Source organism: Ranitomeya imitator, chromosome 3, assembly GCF_032444005.1.
Source record: "Ranitomeya imitator isolate aRanImi1 chromosome 3, aRanImi1.pri, whole genome shotgun sequence".
NCBI classification, from domain to species: Eukaryota; Metazoa; Chordata; class Amphibia; order Anura; family Dendrobatidae; genus Ranitomeya; species Ranitomeya imitator.
In genome coordinates this window covers 812,666,033-812,687,161 of record NC_091284.1, presented here as the reverse complement: position 1 = coordinate 812,687,161, position 21,129 = coordinate 812,666,033, and the positions used below count along the sequence as shown (strand labels likewise).

General features: G+C 42.7%; 1 protein-coding gene across 2 annotated transcripts in view; it reads right to left on the bottom strand.

Moving 5' to 3' along the window:
• DLG2 (discs large MAGUK scaffold protein 2) overlaps nucleotides 1-21,129 on the bottom strand; it is a 1,534,662-nt gene that overhangs the window by 1,270,809 nt on the left and 242,724 nt on the right. For both annotated transcript variants that reach the window (XM_069759326.1, XM_069759327.1), the window contains exon 4: nucleotides 18,187-18,279. In XM_069759326.1, the coding sequence (XP_069615427.1) occupies nucleotides 18,187-18,279 (93 nt within the window). The remainder of the gene's footprint in view (nucleotides 1-18,186; nucleotides 18,280-21,129) is intronic.

The following is a 21,129-nucleotide window of genomic DNA, read 5'->3' as shown; positions in this document are numbered from 1 at the left end:
AGACTGTATTGGCCTTAGGACACTTTTCTGTTCATTAACTACTATGAATTTCAAGTAAATTCCCACGAGATCCTTCCATGGCCCAAAAGTCTCCTTACACTGACTTTGCATATCGGCCTTAGGACACTTTTTTGTTCATTAACTACTATGAATTTCAAGTAAATGCCCACGAGATCCTTCCATGGCCCAAAAGTCTCCTTACACTGACTTTGCATATTGGCCTTAGGACAGTTTTCTGTTCATTAACTACTATGAATTTCAAGTAAATGCCCACGAGATCCTTCCATGGCCCATAAGTCTCCTTACACTGACGTTGCACACTCCACAAGAAGAAATGTTTCTCCTTAGATGCAATAAAGTTTTAATCCACTGTTGTATTATCTATACGGAACCATGTGTGTGGGCTTTCCGAGAGAAATGTCTGAAAATTAGTATGAAGGCATTATTACAAAAAATATCTGCCAAAGAAGTTTTTAGAGAAAATAATCCAACGTCATTGGGAAACAACGCCATCTCAATGACGTGTGGTCATGGTCACTGGGCCGATACCTAGGAAGATGGCGTATGATGGATATATGGTGCTGTCTTTGACCAGATTCATCATGGAAGAAATAAATATAATTTACTACATGCTCTAACCTCAGTTGGCGTGGACTGGCTTTTTAGATTTCCCTGATGCATGTCTGCACTTAGCCGGCCACGTTTATAGGCTAATTGATGATTTATGACTTAATGGCCAATGTGCAGAGGACAAAGGGGTGAGACGTTCAATCAAAGTTCCATATTGCTTTTAGAAAGATGTTCAGTGAACCACTGCTCTGACTTCACATCAGATGTGGACTCCGCCGAAGAGAAGAAAACAATTTAATCCATAAATAAAGAAAGCGAATCTTAATTCACAGAATGGTTAAATAGTCACTAATCCTGAAGAAGAATTATGGATCTGGAGAAGGCACGGAAATTACCAGCTGTCCGTGTTTTAGATGGATAAAACCTGTTCTTACAGATTTCTCACTGGAACAATTTAAGAACAGAACTTTTAAGAAGAAATCTGGTTTACATATCGCCCTAAAACACAGGAAGATGATGAGATAGAGGGAGAGATAGAGAGAGATGGATAATAGATAAATAATAGATAGATAGATAGATAGATAGATAGATAGATAGATAATGGATATATACTGTAGATAGTTAGATAGATAGATGATAGATAGATAGATAATAGATAAATAATATATAGATAGATAGATAATGGATAGATATTTAGATAGATGGATAGATATTTAGATAGATAGATAGATAGATAGATAGATGGATGGATAGATAATAGATAGATAATAGATAAATAATATAAAGATAGATAGATAATGGATAGATATTTAGATAATAGATAATAGATAGACAGATAGATAGATAATAGATAGATAATAGATCGATGGATAGATAATAGATAGATAATAGATAGATAGATAATAGATGATAGATAATAGATAGATAGAGTCAATAAAAATGGTTATGAAACCACCAGATTTCCACCTCAAAGGATACTATAACAGAAGTGATGGAAGTAGAAAGGAAGAAAAGAATAAGAGAAGGAAAGAATAGAAAAGAAGAAGAAAGAAAGAAAGAAGGAAAGAAAGAAAGAAAGAAAGAAAGAAAGAAAGAATGAAAGAAAGAAAGAAAGAAAGAAAGAAAGAAAGGAAGAAGGAAGAGAGAAGGTTGTATGGGAACAAAATCTATGGAGGTAAGGGAGAAAGGAAGGAGAAATGATGGAAGTAGAAATGATTGCTGGATGGATGAAGGAAGGAATGAAGAAAAAGTAGAAGAAATAAAGAAAGGAAGTGGAAGGAGGAATTATGAATGGAAGTGCAGCGCCCCAGAGTCCTGGTCGTTGCAGTAATGTCGCTCTGCCACTAAGGGGAGTGATGTTATGTCTGATGGCACTAAAGGAGTTCACCTGACCAGGTATCACAGTCACACATTACACTTCACACTCCGGCCACCAGGGGGAGCAAAAGGCACTATGTATTAGGCCACTCCTCACACTGGTAAAACTGGAGGTTGGATAGGAAGTTAGGTCAGAACGCAGCCTGGGAGAGCTCCAGGGAGGACCTGTCAGAACTGGGAATCTGGCAGGTACCTAGCAGAAAGGACAGATTGCTACGGGACCGCGCCTGCACTACCTTGCGGTGGCATCTCAAGGAAGGACACAAAGCGAAGGATATTGTGGAGAAGTGGGATCATAGTATGAAGGAGATAGAACCAGGAGTCGTGTCCCTAAGACTGTGGCAACATCCTTCTGAGGCGCGTAGCCGGTGGCCGGAGCACCAAGGAAGTAACAGACTCCACGCATTACTTCAAACAGCGGCAGGACAGTTAATTACAGATTGGCTGTCTGACTTAAATCACCTACATGGACATAGGAGGCAATCGTGGGAGAGGGGCGTCTCTAGGGTCCCAGAATAATTCCAGGCCTACCTATCATACGGGTGCGTCCTATCCATATTATCTGGGGGATGGAGAGAGAAAGAACAGATACGACAGTTGTGAGGACGATCCCGTGGTGCTCAGCAGGGAAGGACTACAACACACAGGCACTAGAAGGTAGACAGTGATTTCCACCTGCAAAGGGAACTCTGGATGTGCCCTCGGACCGGCCGGACTCAGCCAGCCCTGTTAGCAGTGCTCTGGATTGAGGATCCCGAAGTCTTCAGTAAAGGTAAAGAGACTACAACCCTGTGTCCTCGTTATTCCTCGCACCTTGCACCACCACCTTTCATTGGACGCCCCTTAGCAGGGTCACGGACCGGGTCCAGCCACCGTGACTACCCCGGATCGAGTAACCCACGGCCCTGCGTCTGGGGGCGCTCCAGAAGTAAGAGAGAAGGTAAGAAAGAAAGGATAATAAAAGAATGAAAGGAAGAAAGGGAGGAACACAGGAAGGATGGTTGGCAGAGTGAGTGAGGGAGGATGGACAGAAGGAAGAAAGACTAATTTTAGAGAGGGAGATATACCTTGGAGACGGCAGACTCAGGGGAAGTAAGAAAAGTTGAAGAATGGAGAAACAACGAGAGGGAAGGAGAGGAGGAAAGAAGGAAGAGAGAAACAATTTAGGTATGAGAATGGGATAGACATTAAAATCTACAAGATAGGGTCAATCAAGCCCAACCTATGACACCACCCAGGAACGGCCCATGGGGAGACACTTATTGTTGGGGTTTAATTAAACTTTGCCCCGTTTGAGGTTTGGTGGCCAGGAGGCTCAGTGCTGACAGATGTAGTTACTGCTTCATCCAAAGGGAATAATCAGTGGAAAAAGAAAACAATGGGGAGAGAGGACACCGGAGGGCAGGAGACCCCATACTGCAGACAGACATGAAGCAGAAGGTCCTGTGACCCATGAATGGATTCCTAGACTGTCCTGTAGTGTGGTGTGAGCGCAGTGCGCACTGTGCTGTAATCTGAGCGCAGCCACATTTTATTCCGTATTTATCTTATTATATGTACCGTAGATGACGCACTCCTGGATGATTACGTCACAGCTTCTGCCAGATGCCATCATCTGCGAAAACAGCCAAAAATTCCTCGCACTTTGTGGAAATATCTGAAGAATAAAATGCGAGCACATGTCATAAAGATGCCCCGAACAGCCACTTATAGGGGAACTCCAATGTTATATGCTCCATGTTTACTACACCAGTGTGGCGGTATGTAATGCTGCCATAAGGTGGAAATGCCGGGGAGAATGCAGCGCTCCCCAAGGGGGCTCTCAGAAACGGCTGCCTGACATGGAGAAGATAAGTGTATCCTCTGATAAACAATCCTTAGATCTTTCCATTGTGTGTCCCTCAGATATTCCTCTGAATATAAAATATGAATAAATTGACAACTGGGTGTTACCAGTTAAGGGGGTGTCCCCGCCCAATCAGAGCCGAAACATGTAGGATACACCCCCACAGGGGGAATGCTAACCACTATTGGTCAGTTTATTATCACAGAGGAACAGCACAATGTAGAATTCTAAGGAAAGAAGATCCAAAATGGGGAATACTTTATTAAAACAGTCGTGTCAGGAGATATGACAATCTTCTAAAAGTGGAAAAGGAAGGAAGGAAGGAAGGAGAAATGATGGATGGAAGGACGGGAGAAAGGAATGAAAGGAAGGAAGAGGTGGAGGAAGAGAGAAAGGAAGGAAATGAGGGAAAGAGAAAGGAAGGAATAAAGGAAATGGAAGGAAGTAATTAGAAAGGATGGCTGGATGGACAGATGGACAGAGAAGGAAAGCGTATGGGAGGAAGAAATGAGGGATGAAAAGAATGGAGAGAGAGGAAAGAAGGGGTCATAGGAAGGAGAAATGATGGATGGATGGAAGGAAAGAGAATGGAATGAAGGGAAGAAGGATAGAAGGAAGAGGGGAAGAAAGTAAGAAAGGAAGCAAGAGAGGGGAGAAGGAAGAAAGGAATTAGAAATGATGGATGGATGGATGGATGGATGGATGGATGGAGAAGGATGGGTATGGGAGGAAGAAATGATGGATCGATGGAACGAAGGGAGAAAGGAATGAAGCGAAGGAGGATGAAAGGAAGAGGAAGAATGGAGAAAGCAAGGAAGGAAGGATGAAAGGAAGGGAGGAATGAAGGAAAGAAGCATTGAGGAAGAAAGGGAAAGAAGAAATAAGGAATGAGGAGAGGCACAAAGGGAAAGAAGGAATGGAAAAGAAACGGGAAGAGAAAAGAAGAAGGAAGAGGTGAAGATCAGATAGAAAGAGAGAGGGAGGGAGAAACAAAACAAGGAAGTGAGAAATAAAAGGGAAGGGAGAAAAAGTGTGAAAGGAAGGAGGAAAGAAAAAATGGAAGATAAAAAATCAGGAAGAAAGATTTGGCAACGATTTGAGTTGTGGGTGTATAATTGCCCCTATCCTAGGAGTGACTTTGGCTGGAGGACCCCTTTAGTGCTAGGGGTAGATCTCTGACAGATCGCACATTAGTACATTCCACCAATGCTTGGAGCATTATGCGATGGACTCGCTGGTTATGAAATTCCCTCACACATTCCTGAACTCAGATTCCACGTCTCATCCCACATCATGCAGATACTAATGACTTGTCTGTGGCTTCTGGGCTTCCAATTAGCAGTAAAAGCCACAGGTGCGAACGTCAAATCTCCAGACTCCAATTATAGAGGAGATGAACTGGTTAACATGTGGCTCACGCACTTTCAGAAGCCATAAACCAGCAAAGGAAGATGACTCCTGTTCTCCAGCCTTGGTGTGAGTTAGAAGAAGACCTGCGGTTGGGGCGAGCAGCAGGACACTTCTCACCTCTCTGCCCGGTGACTTTTTATACAGTAAATTAAATTAATGTATTATAAAACCCGCCAGGATTGATACAATTAAACCCTTTCTATCTTCTGCCTCCTCTTCACCCGGAGAACTTGTTAAATTGTGAATTTTATTAGCAGAAATGTGAGAGGAGAAAAAGGCTGACATCAGTCAATCACATTAATTATACCAATCTTTCCAGGAACAGAAGAGGAAAATTCTTTGATCCCTTTCTAGTTTGCTTTGCACAGATTGCTCTAATGTTCTATTATTGCAGATAATGGAATCAATTATCCAAACTCAATAAACTAAAGTTCTACAATAAATTATCACATAATTACGGAGAAGGTTCTTCACCCTGGACAAAGATACTGTTCACCACAATGGCCATAGATCGAAATGTCTTGTTGGTGCCCAAAACCTTAAAGATTAAACTTCTTCTAATCATCAGGGTAGTTTTTTAGGTGCCACATTCCTTGCTGATTGATTCTTTATTATATCTTTATCCCACAAAACTCTAAACCATGCATGGACACAGAGGTAATGGTAAAATCTATCGGTAGTCACTAGCATGGTCGAACTGGCCCACCGAGAGATTGGAGAATTCTCCGGTGGGCCCACCCCCTCACCAGCACCAGACTCCTGCCTCCTTCACATTAGTGACTGCTCTGCCCTGTGTTATGATGTATTACCATGCATGGACATTGAGGTAATGGTAAAATCTATCGGTAGTCACTAGCAGGGTTGGACTGGCCCACCGGGAGATCAGAGAATTCTCCTTGGGCCTACCCCCTCACCAGCACCAGACTCCTGCCTCCTTCACATTAGTGACTGCTCTGCCCTGTATTATGATGTATTACCATGCATGGACATTGAGGTAATGGTAAAATCTATCGGTAGTCACTAGCAGGGTTGGACTGGCCCACCGGGAGATCAGAGAATTCTCCTTGGGCCTACCCCCTCACCAGCACCAGACTCCTGACTCCTTCACATTAGTATCTGCTCTGCCCTGTATTACAATGTATTACCATGCATGGACATAGAGGTAATGGTAAAATCTATCTGTAGTTACTACCAAGGTCGGACTGGCCCACCGGGAGATCAGAGAATTCTCCTTGGGCCTACCCCCTCACCAGCACCAGACTCCTGCCTCCTTCACATTAGTGACTGCTCTGCCCTGTATTATGATGTATTACCATGCATGGACACAGAGGTAATGGTAAAATCTATCAGTAGTCACTAGCAGGGTCAGACTGGCCCTCCGGGAGATCGGAGAATCCTCCGGTAGGCCCTCCCCCTCACCAGCACCAGACTCCTGCCTCCTTCACATTAGCATCTGCTCTGCCCTCTATTACGATGTATTACCATGCATGGACATATAGGTAATGGTAAAATCTATCAGTAGTCACTAGCAGGGTCGGTCTGGCCCTCCGGGAGATCGGAGAATCCTCCGGTAGGCCTGCTCCCTCACCAGCACCAGACTCCTGCCTCCTTCACATTAGTGTCTGCTCTGCCCTGTATTACGATGTGTTACCATGCATGGACATAGAGGTAATGGTAAAATCTATCAGCAGTCACTAGCAGGGTCGGTCTGGCCCTCCGGGAGATCGGAGAATCCTCCGGTAGGCCTGCTCCCTCACCAGCACCAGACTCCTGCCTCCTTCACATTAGTGTCTGCTCTGCCCTCTATTACGATGTATTACCATGCATGGACATAGAGGTAATGGTAAAATCTATCTGTAGACACTAGTGATGAGCGAACATGCTGGGATTAGGCTTTATCTGAGCATGCTCGGGTGCTAACCGAGTGTCTTCGGCATGCTCGAATATTATGTTCTAGTCCCTGCAGCTGCATTTCTCGCGGCTGTTCGACAGCCACAACCCATGGGGGATTGCCTAACAAACAGACCATCCCTGAATGTGTCGCGGCTGTCGAATAGGCGCGAGACATGCAGCCGCGAGAACCAGAACATAATATTCGAGCACGCCGAAGACACTCGGTTAGCACTCGAGCATGCTCATCACTAGTAGTCACCATTAGTTTAATCCTTTAACAAAAATTTTTGACTTTCTCTCTTAAACTTTTTCCTTCTCTTCATCCAAGAACAGAACGGTCTTTTATTTTTCTCTGTCTACATAGCCGTACGAGTGCATTTTCTTTTTGGTCGGATGAGTTGTAGTTTAGAATGACTCATTTTACCATATAAGGTTCTCAAAAAATGGGGAAAAAAACTTTTATGGGGTGAAGAATTGCGAATAAAAAAGCAGAAATTCTACCATTGCTTTTTTTAGTCATTCCCATTATGTTGATACCAAATGTATAATATTTTTAATGTTTTAATAAATGAATTAAAAAATTGGTTGGCGTCAACATTTTCTGAGAACCATCATTTTTTTTTTAACTTTCAGCTGAAAAATTAGCGTGTTTTGTGGCATTCACTGCATGCACGTAAAATAATAATATGGACGCGCTAACACGAAATTTGATAATTCTTCTTAAGGTTTAGATTTTTTTTATTTATACTTTGGGAAACTTTTATATGTTTATTAAAATATTTTTAAAGAGTAGCTAAATTTATGGTGGGGTACGTAAATTAATACCGTATTTTATTAGTCTGGACTTTTAGGGACACGCTAATACTAAATTTGTTTATTTTTTTTTTTATTTTTTAGATTTTTTTTTTATTTACAGTTTGGAAAATTTTTCTATATTTATTAAAATATTTTTTAAAGAGTAATTAAACTTTTTTTTTTTTATAATTTTGTCCAATGTGGAAAGTTATAAAATTTTGCAAAGCACTTTATTAGATGATTTGTCTTCATTACTGTGAAAAATACTTTAAATAAAGGGGGCTGGCTGACAGCTCATTCAGTAACTAAGCCAGCCTCCTATGGCTTCTTTATTAAATAATGTCCCCTATCCTGGACCCCTTCCTGTAATAATGTCCCCCCATCCTGCCTTGTTCCTATTATAATGTTCCCCATCCTTGGCCCCTTCCGATAATAATGTCCTAAATCTTTTATCAAATAATGTCCCACATCCTGGACCCCTTCCTGTAATAATGTCCTCCATCATGGCTTCTTTATTAAATAATGTCCCCTATCCTGGACCCCTTTCTGTAATAATGTCCCCCATCCTGACTTGTTCCTATTATAATGTTCCCCATCCTTGGCTCCTTCCTATAACAATGTCCTCCATCCTGGCTTCTTTATTAAATAATTTCCCCATCCCTGGACCCCTTCCGGTAATTATGTCCCCCCCATCCTGTCCCCTTCCTATAATAATGTCCTCCACCATGGGCCCCTTCATTTAATAATGTCCCACATCCTGGACCCCTTCCTGTAATAATGTCCTCCATCATGGCTTCTTTATTAAATAATGTCCCCTATCCTGGACCCCTTCCTGTAATAATGTCCCCCATCTTGCGTTGTTCCTATTATAATGTTCCCCATCCTTGGCCCCTTCCTATAATAATGTCCTAAATCGTTTATCAAATAATGTCCCACATCCTGGACCCCTTCCTGTAATAATGTCCTCCATCATGGCTTCTTTATTAAATAATGTCCCCTATCCTGGAACCCTTTCTGTAATAATGTCCCCCATCCTGAATTGTTCCTATTATAATGTTCCCCATCCTTGGCTCCTTCCTATAACAATGTCCTCCATCCTGGCTTCTTTATTAAATAATTTCCCCAATCCTGGACCCCTTCTGGTAATTATGTCCCCCCCCCCAATCCTGTCCCCTTCCTATAATAATGTCCTCCACCATGGGCCCCTTCTTTTAATAATGTCCCACATCCTGGACCCCTTCCTGTAATAATGTCCTCCATCATGGCTTCTTTATTAAATAATGTCCCCTATCCTGGACCCCTTCCTGTAATAATGTCCCCCATCTTGCGTTGTTCCTATTATAATGTTCCCCATCCTTGGCCCCTTCCTATAATAATGTCCTAAATCCTTTATCAAATAATGTCCCACATCCTGGACCCCTTCCTGTAATAATGTCCTCCATCATGGCTTCTTTATTAAATAATGTCCCCTATCCTGGACCCCTTCCTGTAATAATGTCCCCCATCCTGCCTTGTTCCTATTATAATGTTCCCCATCCTTGGCCCCTTCCGATAATAATGTCCTAAATCCTTTATCAAATAATGTCCCACATCCTGGACCCCTTCCTGTAATAATGTCCTCCATCGTGGCTTCTTTATTAAATAATGTCCTCTATCCTGGACCCCTTCCTGTAATAATGTCCCCCCATCCTGCCTTGTTCCTATTATAATGTTCCCCATCCTTGGCCCCTTCCGATAATAATGTCCTAAATCCTTTATCAAATAATGTCCCACATCCTGGACCCCTTCCTGTAATAATGTCCTCCATCATGGCTTCTTTATTAAATAATGTCTCACATCCTGGACCCCTTCCTGTAATAATGTCCTCCATCATGGCTTCTTTATTAAATAATGTCCCCTATCCTGGACCCCTTCCTGTAATAATGTCCCCCATCCTGCCTTGTTCCTATTATAATGTTCCCCATCCTTGGCCCCTTCCTATAATAATGTCCTAAATCCTTTATCAAATAATGTCCCACATCCCGGACCCCTTCCTGTAATAATGTCCTCCATCATGGCTTCTTTATTAAATAATGTCCCCTATCCTGGACCCCTTCCTGTAATAATGTCCCCCATCCTGCCTTGTTCCTATTATAATGTTCCCCATCCTTGGCCCCTTCCTATAATAATGTCCTAAATCCTTTATCAAATAATGTCCCACATCCTGGACCCCTTCCTGTAATAATGTCCTCCATCATGGCTTCTTTATTAAATAATGTCCCCTATCCTGGACGCCTTTCTGTAATAATGTCCCCCATCCTGCCTTGTTCCTATTATAATGTTCCCCATCCTTGGCTCCTTCCTATAACAATGTCCTCCATCCTGGCTTCTTTATTAAATAATTTCCCCAATCCTGGACCCCTTCCGGTAATTATGTCCCCCCCCCCCATCCTGTCCCCTTCCTATAATAATGTCCTCCACCATGGGCCCCTTCTTTTAATAATGTCCCACATCCTGGACCCCTTCCTGTAATAATGTCCTCCATCATGGCTTCTTTATTAAATAATGTCCCCTATCCTGGACCCCTTCCTGTAATAATGTCCCCCATCCTGCCTTGTTCCTATTATAATGTTCCCCATCCTTGGCCCCTTCCTATAATAATGTACTAAATCCTTTATCAAATAATGTCCCACATCCTGGACCCCTTCCTGTAATAATGTCCTCCATCATGGCTTCTTTATTAAATAATGTCCCCTATCCTGGACCCCTTCCTGTAATAATGTCCCCCATCCTGCCTTGTTCCTATTATAATGTTCCCCATCCTTGGCTTCTTCCTATAACAATGTCCTCCATCCTGGCTTCTTTATTAAATAATTTCCCCAATCCTGGACTCCTTCCGGTAATTATGTCCCCCCCCCATCCTGTCCCCTTCCTATAATAATGTCCTCCACCATGGGCCCCTTCTTTTAATAATGTTGTAAATCCTGGCCCCTTCCTATAATAATATTCTCCACCCAGGGCCCCTTCCTCTAATAATGTCCTAAATCCTGGCCCTTTATTGCATCCGATTGTTACACCCCTGGTCCTGGGACATGATGATTGGTCCAGGACCTTCCGGGACCATTGATGGAATTGCTCTTTAACTCTAGTTTTTCTAACAATTACAGTAAGCAAATTCCACACTATTTTTGACCTGATGCTTTATATTTTTTGTTAGGAGCTCTACCAGTATCTCCAGTGTCCAAACCCCTTCAGGCTAAATCCTATAGTGTTAATTTCACACAGATCATTCTTAAGTGCTCTGTGATCTCTTCTATTCTCTGGAGAGAAGATATTGTACTGCTAGCAGCTCCAGGCAAGATGCTTTTAAAGGGCCGTGTCAAAAGGTCGTTCCCTGGGAGACCGACCACCGCCGCTGTCTAATTTGGTAATTAGGTAACAGAGCTCTCCAGCGATCCCGGTCAGCTTCAATACAAGTGCTTACAAGCTCAGTAGAAAAGAGCTTGTAAGCACTGAGCAAGTTCTGCAATTAACGGTGGTCGGTCGCCAAGGCAACACTCTATAAACAAAAGAAAGAAAATGGTAATATCTACAGAACGGCTGAAAATTCTACTATACCGTACATTGCAAAAATATAATCGACAATAGCCATTTATGAAGATAGGAATAAACGTGTAAGGTAAGAGTACCATGGCCTTCTAAAAAAGTATGAGAGCGATCGGCAAAATACATTCGGACCCCCATCGACCAGTAAATTATCCCCTAAGCTGAGGACGCACCAGGTGAAATAAGTATCGAACACGTCACCACTTTTCTAAGTCAATCTATTTCTCAAGGTGCTATTGACATGAAATTCTCACCAGATGATGGTAATAATCCACACAGGGGAAGAAATCACCACAGATGTCCTATAACTATGTCTAATAATGAGAAATAAAACAACAAAAATGCAACATGACCAGGAATAAAGGCCAAGCCAGACAGCGGCACCGCAGCCATCAGTACCGATGAGACGCCCTTGATGCAGTTTTAAGGCTTTCCTGTTGCAAGTTTTTTTTTAAAGTCTTGGACATGGAGCTATAGGTTTGCTACCACCACTAGATGGCACTAGTGAGTGACCTTTTTTCTTCCTAGCTAATTTTCTTAGTTTTTAGTTTAATTACATCAGATCAGGAATGTTCTTACCAATCTCTTACGGTAGATTGTCCTAGACAGTAACTTAAAAAAAAACCTATAGTAAAACACAGTACTGGATATATAAAAAAATGCATAAAAAAGTACCGTATATAAAAAAAAAGTATAAAAAATGGCTGCTTTCTTCTAAAACAGTGCCACCCTTGTTCACAGGTCGTGGGAGGTACTACAGCTCAGCCCCATTCACATCAGTAGTACTGAGCTGCAATATAGGTGTGGGGCTCTTTCAACAGGAAAGCCAACTTTTTTTGTATTTCTGTGCAACCACTATAACTAGTTTTTCTATTTTTTTTTTTAGTTTCTACTTTTTTTTTTCTAGAAACAGCATGGAGAGCAATGAAGCAAGCAGGAGGGCGGCATCGCAAGAAGATGGGAGGCGCCAGACCAGGATCTGCGACACCCATCAGATCGGACTGCCCCCCAGGGGAGTATAATTAAAGTTATTTTTCTTCTCTTGCAGGACAGATCGGGGCTTATCTACAGCATTATGGAATGCTGTACGTCAGCCCTGAAAGGTGGTGGCCGTAACTCGTATCGGCCAAACCTGGTGACAGGCTCCCTTTAAGTTTTCACCTGGTTTATTAAAGTGTACTGCATAAACCAATTCAAAATTTGGTAAACGAACAAGGCCCTTCGGGCACAATAGGAGAAACAGAATAGCATACAGAACAATCTGTGTGGCTGCGGTGATCTGTCCACTCAGGGAAAAAAGTTCAAGCTCTCTTTAACACAAGCGAGCACAGCTCTGGAGATCTCATCTCCAGACACACTGAACAATCAATGGGTCCAAAGACTCCACATTTACCTTTTGTACCACACGCTGGGGTGGAGATATGGTGAACAACCTCCCACCTACTCTTCACCAAAAACCCTGCCCTATTATAGCCAATTAACCCCCCTCAGCAAATAAGATGCTGGAGCATACTTCTGGGTTCATAGCACTGAGGCTAACATCCTCAGTGACACATATTTCTCCTCCAGTATTTTACCAGTGACCGTCTACCAATATACAGGTCCTTCTCAAAAAATTAGCATATAGTGTTAAATTTCATTATTTACCATAATGTAATGATTACAATTAAACTTTCATATATTATAGATTCATTATCCACCAACTGAAATTTGTCAGGTCTTTTATTGTTTTAATACTGATGATTTTGGCATACAACTCCTGATAACCCAAAAAACCTGTCTCAATAAATTAGCATATTTCACCCATCCAATCAAATAAAAGTGTTTTTTAATAACAAACAAAAAAACCATCAAATAATAATGTTCAGTTATGCACTCAATACTTGGTCGGGAATCCTTTGGCAGAAATGACTGCTTCAATGCGGCGTGGCATGGAGGCAATCAGCCTGTGACACTGCTGAGATGTTATGGAGGCCCAGGATGCTTCAATAGCGGCCTTAAGCTCATCCAGAGTGTTGGGTCTTGCGTCTCTCAACTTTCTCTTCACAATATCCACAGATTCTCTATGGGGTTCAGGTCAGGAGAGTTGGCAGGCCAATTGAGCACAGTAATACCATGGTCAGTAAACCATTTACCAGTGGTTTTGGCACTGTGAGCAGGTGCCAGGTCGTGCTGAAAAATGAAATCTTCATCTCCATAAAGCATTTCAGCCGATGGAAGCATGAAGTGCTCCAAAATCTCCTGATAGCTAGCTGCATTGACCCTGCCCTTGATGAAACACAGTGGACCAACACCAGCAGCTGACATGGCACCCCACACCATCACTGACTGTGGGTACTTGACACTGGACTTCAGGCATTTTGGCATTTCCTTCTCCCCAGTCTTCCTCCAGACTCTGGCACCTTGATTTCCGAATGACATGCAAAATTTGCTTTCATCAGAAAAAAGTACTTGGGACCACTTAGCAACAGTCCAGTGCTGCTTCTCTGTAGCCCAGGTCAGGTGCCTCTGCCGCTGTTTATGGTTCAAAAGTGGCTTTACCTGGGGAATGCGGCACCTGTAGCCCATTTCCTGCACACGCCTGTGCACGGTGGCTCTGGATGTTTCCACACCAGACTCAGTCCACTGCTTCCTCAGGTTCCCCAAGGTCTGGAATCGGTCCTTCTCCACAATCTTCCTCAGGGTCCGGTCTCCTCTTCTCGTTGTACAGCGTTTTCTGCCACATTGTTTCCTTCCAACAGACTTACCATTGAGGTGCCTTGATACAGCACTCTGGGAACAGCCTATTTGTTGAGAAATTTCTTTCTGGGTCTTACCCTCTTGCTTGAGGGTGTCAATGATGGCCTTCTTGACATCTGTCAGGTCGCTAGTCTTACCCATGATGGGGGTTTTGAGTAACGAACCAGCAGGGAGTTTATAAAAGCCTCAGGTATCTTTTGCATGTGTTTAGAGTTAATTAGTTGATTAAGAAGATTAGGGTAATAGGTCGTTTAGAGAACCTTTTCTTGATATGCTAATTTATTGAGACAGGTTTTTTGGGTTATCAGGAGTTGTATGCCAAAATCATCAGTATTAAAACAATAAAAGACCTGACAAATTTCAGTTGGTGGATAATGAATCTATAATATATGAAAGTTTAATTGTAATCATTACATTATGGGAAATAATGAAATTTAACACTATATGCTAATTTTTTGAGAAGGACCTGTATGTGGATCTCCAAAGGTTCAGAAATTGAAATAACCAAGATCCTGGCATCATGTACCGGAATTATCAGAATATTACTGAATAATATCATAATTAGCTGGTAAATACTTAGAATTGGTCACATTACTGCCCCCCATGGTTATATATAATGTGAGCTGCCAACTCCCACACACTTGTCTGCAATATGTAAAGTTTGGGAAAAAAAAGCGGAAAGTTCCCAGTAGTACAGTTCATTCATTAGCACATATGCTCAAGCCGGAAAGACCATTTTCCTCTGATCATTCACAATTTTACAAGTTGCTATGGAAACAACAAGAAATCTCATATTTCTATAAAAGGAATTCCGGGAAGAAATAAAATATATATATATATATATATATATATATATATATATATATATATATATATATCCAGGCACATCCAAAATATCTCCAGAACATTAGATAACTCCATTCTCATTCACTGTATCGCGGTACGGTAACCAATAGCAACAGTGACAATCCAGCGGGCAGGTTACATGTGGCGTATGTGGGCGTACATATTGATGTGCATAGATGAATAAGGGAGGAAGAACGACCTGCGCTAAATGTGTCTGCGGTCCGTGTACAATTATACAGTGGGCTGAAACTGATAGGGAGCAACAGACTCACAATGGTCTGAAAAAAAAGTCTCAAAATATAGAATAACGCAACGAGAGAACAAACGTGGGCACCACGCAAGCCGCAGCATGGGGGCGAGTGAATGTTCCCCTTACTCTTACATAAGGATCTACTGTTAGTCGTTACCTTGTAGTATCGAGGTTGGAAGTTCGCTCAAAACAGGACAAAATTGGTACAGAGTCTGCATAGAGTTGGTGGGCAGCGAGGGGGGGGGGGGGGGCAACAGACCCACTACCATTCATGGAAATATATCTAAATTAAAGAACAACTCTTTTCTTTTTTTACTATTCAATATTGATGATTCATTTTAATATTCACCATTTACTTTATTTTGCTTCCTTTTCTGCAAATCTCCAAGCTGAAAGTGCTGTTTTATATGCCTTAGTCATGCACATAGTGAATCTGATTTGAACTGCAGGTCTAGCAATTATCCAGAATCCATTGTCAGCGTCTCTGAATTATTGATGATTATTTGTAATCTTCACCATTTACTTCATTTTGCTTTCTTTTCTCCATTACTCCAGGCTGAAAATGCTGTTATATCTGCCTTGTTCCTGCACATAGTGAAGCTGATTTGCAGGTCTAGCAATTATCCAGAATCCAGTGAGAGCTTTTCTGCTCCTGTCCATCAAGCTCAACAGGTACAGTTGAAACCAGAAGTTTATATACATTATATTAAAAGACACATCTGCATGTTTTTCTCACTATCTGACATTAAATCAGAATAAATATTTCCTGTTTTAGGTCAATTAGGATTACTATAATTATTAATATTTGCCAAATGCCAGAATAATCAGAGAGAGACAGAATGTTTTAATGCATTTTTATTACTCACTGCAAAGTCAAAAGTTTATATACACTAAGATTACTATGCCTTTAAACAATTCAACATCAGAATTAATTATAGACACACCTGTGGATGTATCGTAATGCACACCTGAAACACACTGATTCTTTGTGTAGCTTCATGGGAAAGTCTAAAGAAATCAGCCAAGATATCAGGAAGAGATTTGTAGACTTGCACAAGTCTGGCTCATCCTTGGGTACAATTACAAGATACCCGAAGGTGCCTTGTTCATCTGTACAAACAAATATATGCAAGTACAAACATGGTGGGAATGTCCAGACATCATAACGCTCAGGAAGGAGATGGGTTCTGTGTCCCAGAGATGAACATGCTTTGTTCCGACATGTGCATATCAACCCAAGGACAAAAGCAAAAGACCTTGTGAAGATCATGGCCGAAGCTGGTAAGATTGTGTCAATATCCACAGTGAAACGAGTACTGTATCAACATGCGCTGAAAGGCCACTCTGTCAGGAAGAAGCCATTATTCCAAAAGAAACATAAAAAAGCCAGATGAATGTTTGCCAATGCACATTGGAACAAAGTCCTTAGTTTTTAGAGACATGAAAATTGAACTTTTTGGGCATAATGACCATTGTTACATTTGGAGGAAAAAGGGAGACGCTTGGAAGCCTAAGAACACCATCCCAACTGTGAAACACGGTGGTGGCAGCATCTTGTTGTGGGTTTGTTTTGCTGCAGGAGGGACTGGTGCACTTCACAAAATAGATGGCATCATGAGAAAAGAAGATTATGTGTCAATACTGAAGCAACATCTCAACACATCAGCCAGGAAGTTAAAGCTTGGGCGGAAATGTGTTTTCCAAACGGACAATGACCAGAAGCATACAGCCAAAATGGTAACAAAGTGGCTTAAGGATAACAAAGTCAATGTTTTGGAGCGGCCATCACAAAGCCCTGATCTTAATCCTATTGAAAATTTATGGGCAAAGCTGAAAAGGCCGATGCGAGCAAAGTGACCTACAAACCTGGCTCAGTTACACCAGTTTTGTCAGGAGGAATCGGCCCAAATTCCAACCAACTATTGTGAGAAGCCTGAGGAAGGAGATCCCAAACGTCTAACCCAAGTCATTCAGTTTAAGGGCAATTGTACCAAATACTAATGAAATGCATGGAAACTTTTGACTTTGCAGTAAGCAATAAAAATCTCTTAAAACATTCTCTCTCTCATTATTCTGGCATTTGGCAAATATTAATAATTATGGTAATCCTAATTGTCCGAAAACAGGAAAGGTTTATTGTGATTTCATCAGAGTCAATGTAAGGCGGTCATTTATGAGCGCTGAATAGGCAGTGCCAGGGATAAGGGAAGTGCCAGGAACCGCCGCAGCTCCAGCCAAAAACCTCCAAAGGAGGATAGACACAGGGTTAAAGGTAGAAATCGGTCACAGGAGCGCTGAAAGGAGACACTGACACTGGATAAAGTTTAGCCACAACGCGTTTCAACGGACAATGCCATCTTCATCAGAATATCAAATACTTACTTTCCCCCCTGTATAGTACAAAAAAGCTAAAGATTTTACTTGAAGTTTGCCTTTAAAATGGTTATCCAAGATTACAGAGATATGTTTTGGGTTTTTTTTTTGTTTGTTTAAAACAGTGCCTCACCCCTCCACAGGTTGTGCGTGGTATTGCAACTGAACTTTAATACCAGACCCAACCCACGGTGAGGTGTGGGGCGGTTTGAAAAAGAAAGCAGCCATTTTTTTCAATCCTTTTAACATAATAGTGCTCAATTATAAAATAAATGTATTTAAGGACATATAATAGAACACCCAAACACAAACAATCATCTCTTGAACCATGGACGGTGCACGTGAACTGTAGTTAAAAAAACTAAACAAACCATATATGAGCAGCCTGAAATAAAATAAGGACCACGTTGGATTTTTGAGGTGGTGACATATATATATCTATGCGTATATACGGTATATAAAAAGTATCAACATCGAAGCCAAGCACCGGCCGTCACGTTACCGTTCTCTTTGAGGTCGTTGCCTCGTACAGGTGGTTCTCAGTATTGGGATCATCGCTGGTCGTGTTCTCGTTGGATCCATTGTGGGCTTCCAACTACAAAGAGATAATAAGGATGAAATAAAATAAGAAGAGGACGTGTGAACCAAATATTCATGGCATTGGGATCATCTTAAGAAGTTTTCTGTTTCCACACCTTCCAAGGCTACCAACACCGCGGAGGACAATTTAGTCCCATTCCAGGACTCGTCTAAAAACTTCATCTCCACATTCCACCTATGTTCTGACGTCGCTTTGTGCAGATCCATCTCTTTTCAGCCTGAAACATCTACATATTTGCCAACACGATTTCTGAAAAATCAGAACACTCCTGAAAAATTGTCGAGTAGTTTGGGATAATAGCAGAGGCACGCGACTCGCCTCTATAGAAGTTATCAGATCTGTGTGTAACTTGCGTGATCGTCCCATGAACAGGACAGATTTTTGCTTTCTGGACAACATCATCAAGCAGGGAAATTTCTACTAAAAAAAAAAATTAAGGGGTTTTCCAACTTTATCATTTTTTTAGAGCATCTGTAAATGTTAGTACAGAAGAATTCAGTTTTTCTGTTCCTGTAAGACAAGAGACAAACTGAAATCCTACCACAGATGCGAACATTACGTTACCTACAGCTGAAGCTTGAGGACCACGCATTCGATTTTCCCAGGCCACATGGCGCACTGCTAATGCAGCGCCCCAGAGATCTGGTTGTTGCAGTATGACACTTTGCCGCTAAGGGGAGTGATGGTACGTCTGATGGCACTGAAGGAATTCTACTGACCAGGTATCATCAGCACACATTACACTTCACACTCCGGCCACTAGGGGGAGAAAAAGGCTTTATTTATTGGGCCACTCCTCACACTGGTAAAACTAGGGGTTGGGGAGGAAGTTAGTGAGAAGCTGACTGGGTTGGATTCAGGCAACATCCCGTGGCAGGGGGTGTTGCAGGGAGAAGATTCAGGGGGGTGCCTGTCAGGCGTGGGAACCTGGCAGGTACCTAGCGAACAGAGCAGAACGTTACGGAACCGCGCCTGCACTACCTTGCGGCGGTATCCTAAGAAAGACACGAAGCGAAGGATATTGTGGAACAGTGAGAAACGAGATCAAGCACAAAGGAGAGCCAGTAGGAGTCGTGCCCCGAGAACAGCAACATCCTACTGAGGCGCGTAGCCGGTGGCCGGAACACCGAGGAAGTAACTTACTCCATGCCTTACTTCAAACTCCGCAGGACAGTTAATTATAGGTTGGCTGTCTACCTTAAATTTCCTACGAAGACATAGGGGGCAACGCGTGGAAAGGGGCGTCTCTAGGGTCCCAGAAGAGCTCCGAGCCTTCCCGTCATACGGGTGCGTCCTAGCCATAACATACCTGGGGGACGAGAAACTAGTAACATCTAGAACGAAATAGAAAGAAAGAGAAAGAACTAGAAAGAATGAACGAACGAACTAGAACAGAAGTTGTGAGGACTATTCCGAATGCTCAGCAGGGAAGCATTACAACACACAGGCGCTAGTGGTAGGCAACGATTTCCACCTGTAAAGGGAACTCTGGATGTGCCATCGGACCGGCCGGTCTCAGACAGCCCTGTTAACTGTGCTCTGGATTGCGGATCCTGAAGTCTTCAGTAAAGAGGTAAAGAGACTGCAACCTTGTGTCCTCGTTATTGCCTGCACCTCACACCATCACCATCCACCTTACTGGGAAGCCCTGGGGACATACTTCACCTGTGGGAAGGTATACTATCTAGCTGCCATTCCATCACCCCAGCGGACCCCAAGCAGCGTCGGTCGCCCTGACCGAACACCACAGGTGGCGTCACGAAACCTTGACAGACTCCTATCACCTTTTATTGGACGCCCCTTAGCAGGGTCACAGACCGGGTCCAGCCACCGTGACAACCCCAGAACTGAGACAGAAAGGACCGGTACCGAGTAACCTGTGGCCCTGTGTCTGGGTGCGCTCCACTAATCCCAGCCTAAAACCCAACGCTGATTTTGCCCCACTTCCACAGAAGATAAGGCCTGCTGCAATGTATCAGTGTAGACCAGTGGTATCAAGCACGAAGTCTGCGGGCAACAGAGCTCCCGAGACGATTGCGTCCTGGTCCGGGGAAGAGTGGGGCCCGCTAATCAGTGCTTTGTTTCAGTTGAATGTGAGTCCTCAGATGCACTGTATAGTGGTGCAGAGAGCCACTGGCTCCTTACACCGCAATACCTATACACAGTCACTGGCCTATCAGCTGATGTCGGAGTGCCCGTCATGAGTGGCGTATGATGTCACTGCCATGTGCCGCTACCCTGCCTTGGCTGCGAAAGAAGAAGACGACGACGTTGTTTGCTGTTGGAGCAGGAACAGGTATGAAGAATCGTTTTTTTTGTTTTTTTTAAAGTGTATGTCACATACACTTTAAAAAAAACAGGCAGGATGGAGGACATTATTACAGGGTGGGGCCAGGACGGGGACATTAACACAGGACAGAAGACATTATTACAGGATCGGAGCCAGGACGGCTGACATTATAATAGGATATGGAACATTATTACAAGATCGGGGACATTATTACAGGATGGGGCCAGGACGGGGACATTAACACAAGACAGAGGACATTATTACAGGATGGGGGCCAAGATGGGGACATTAACACAGGACAGAAGACAATATTACAGGATGGGAGCCAGGACGGCTGACATTATTATAGGATATGTAACATTATTACAAGATCGGGGACATTATTACAGGATGGGACCAGGACGGGGACATTAACACAAGACAGAGGACATTATTAAAGGATGGGGGCCAGGACGGCTGACATTATCATAGGATATGGAACATTATTACAAGATCAGGGACATTATTACAGGATGGGGCCAGGACGGGGACATTAACACAAGACAGAGGACATT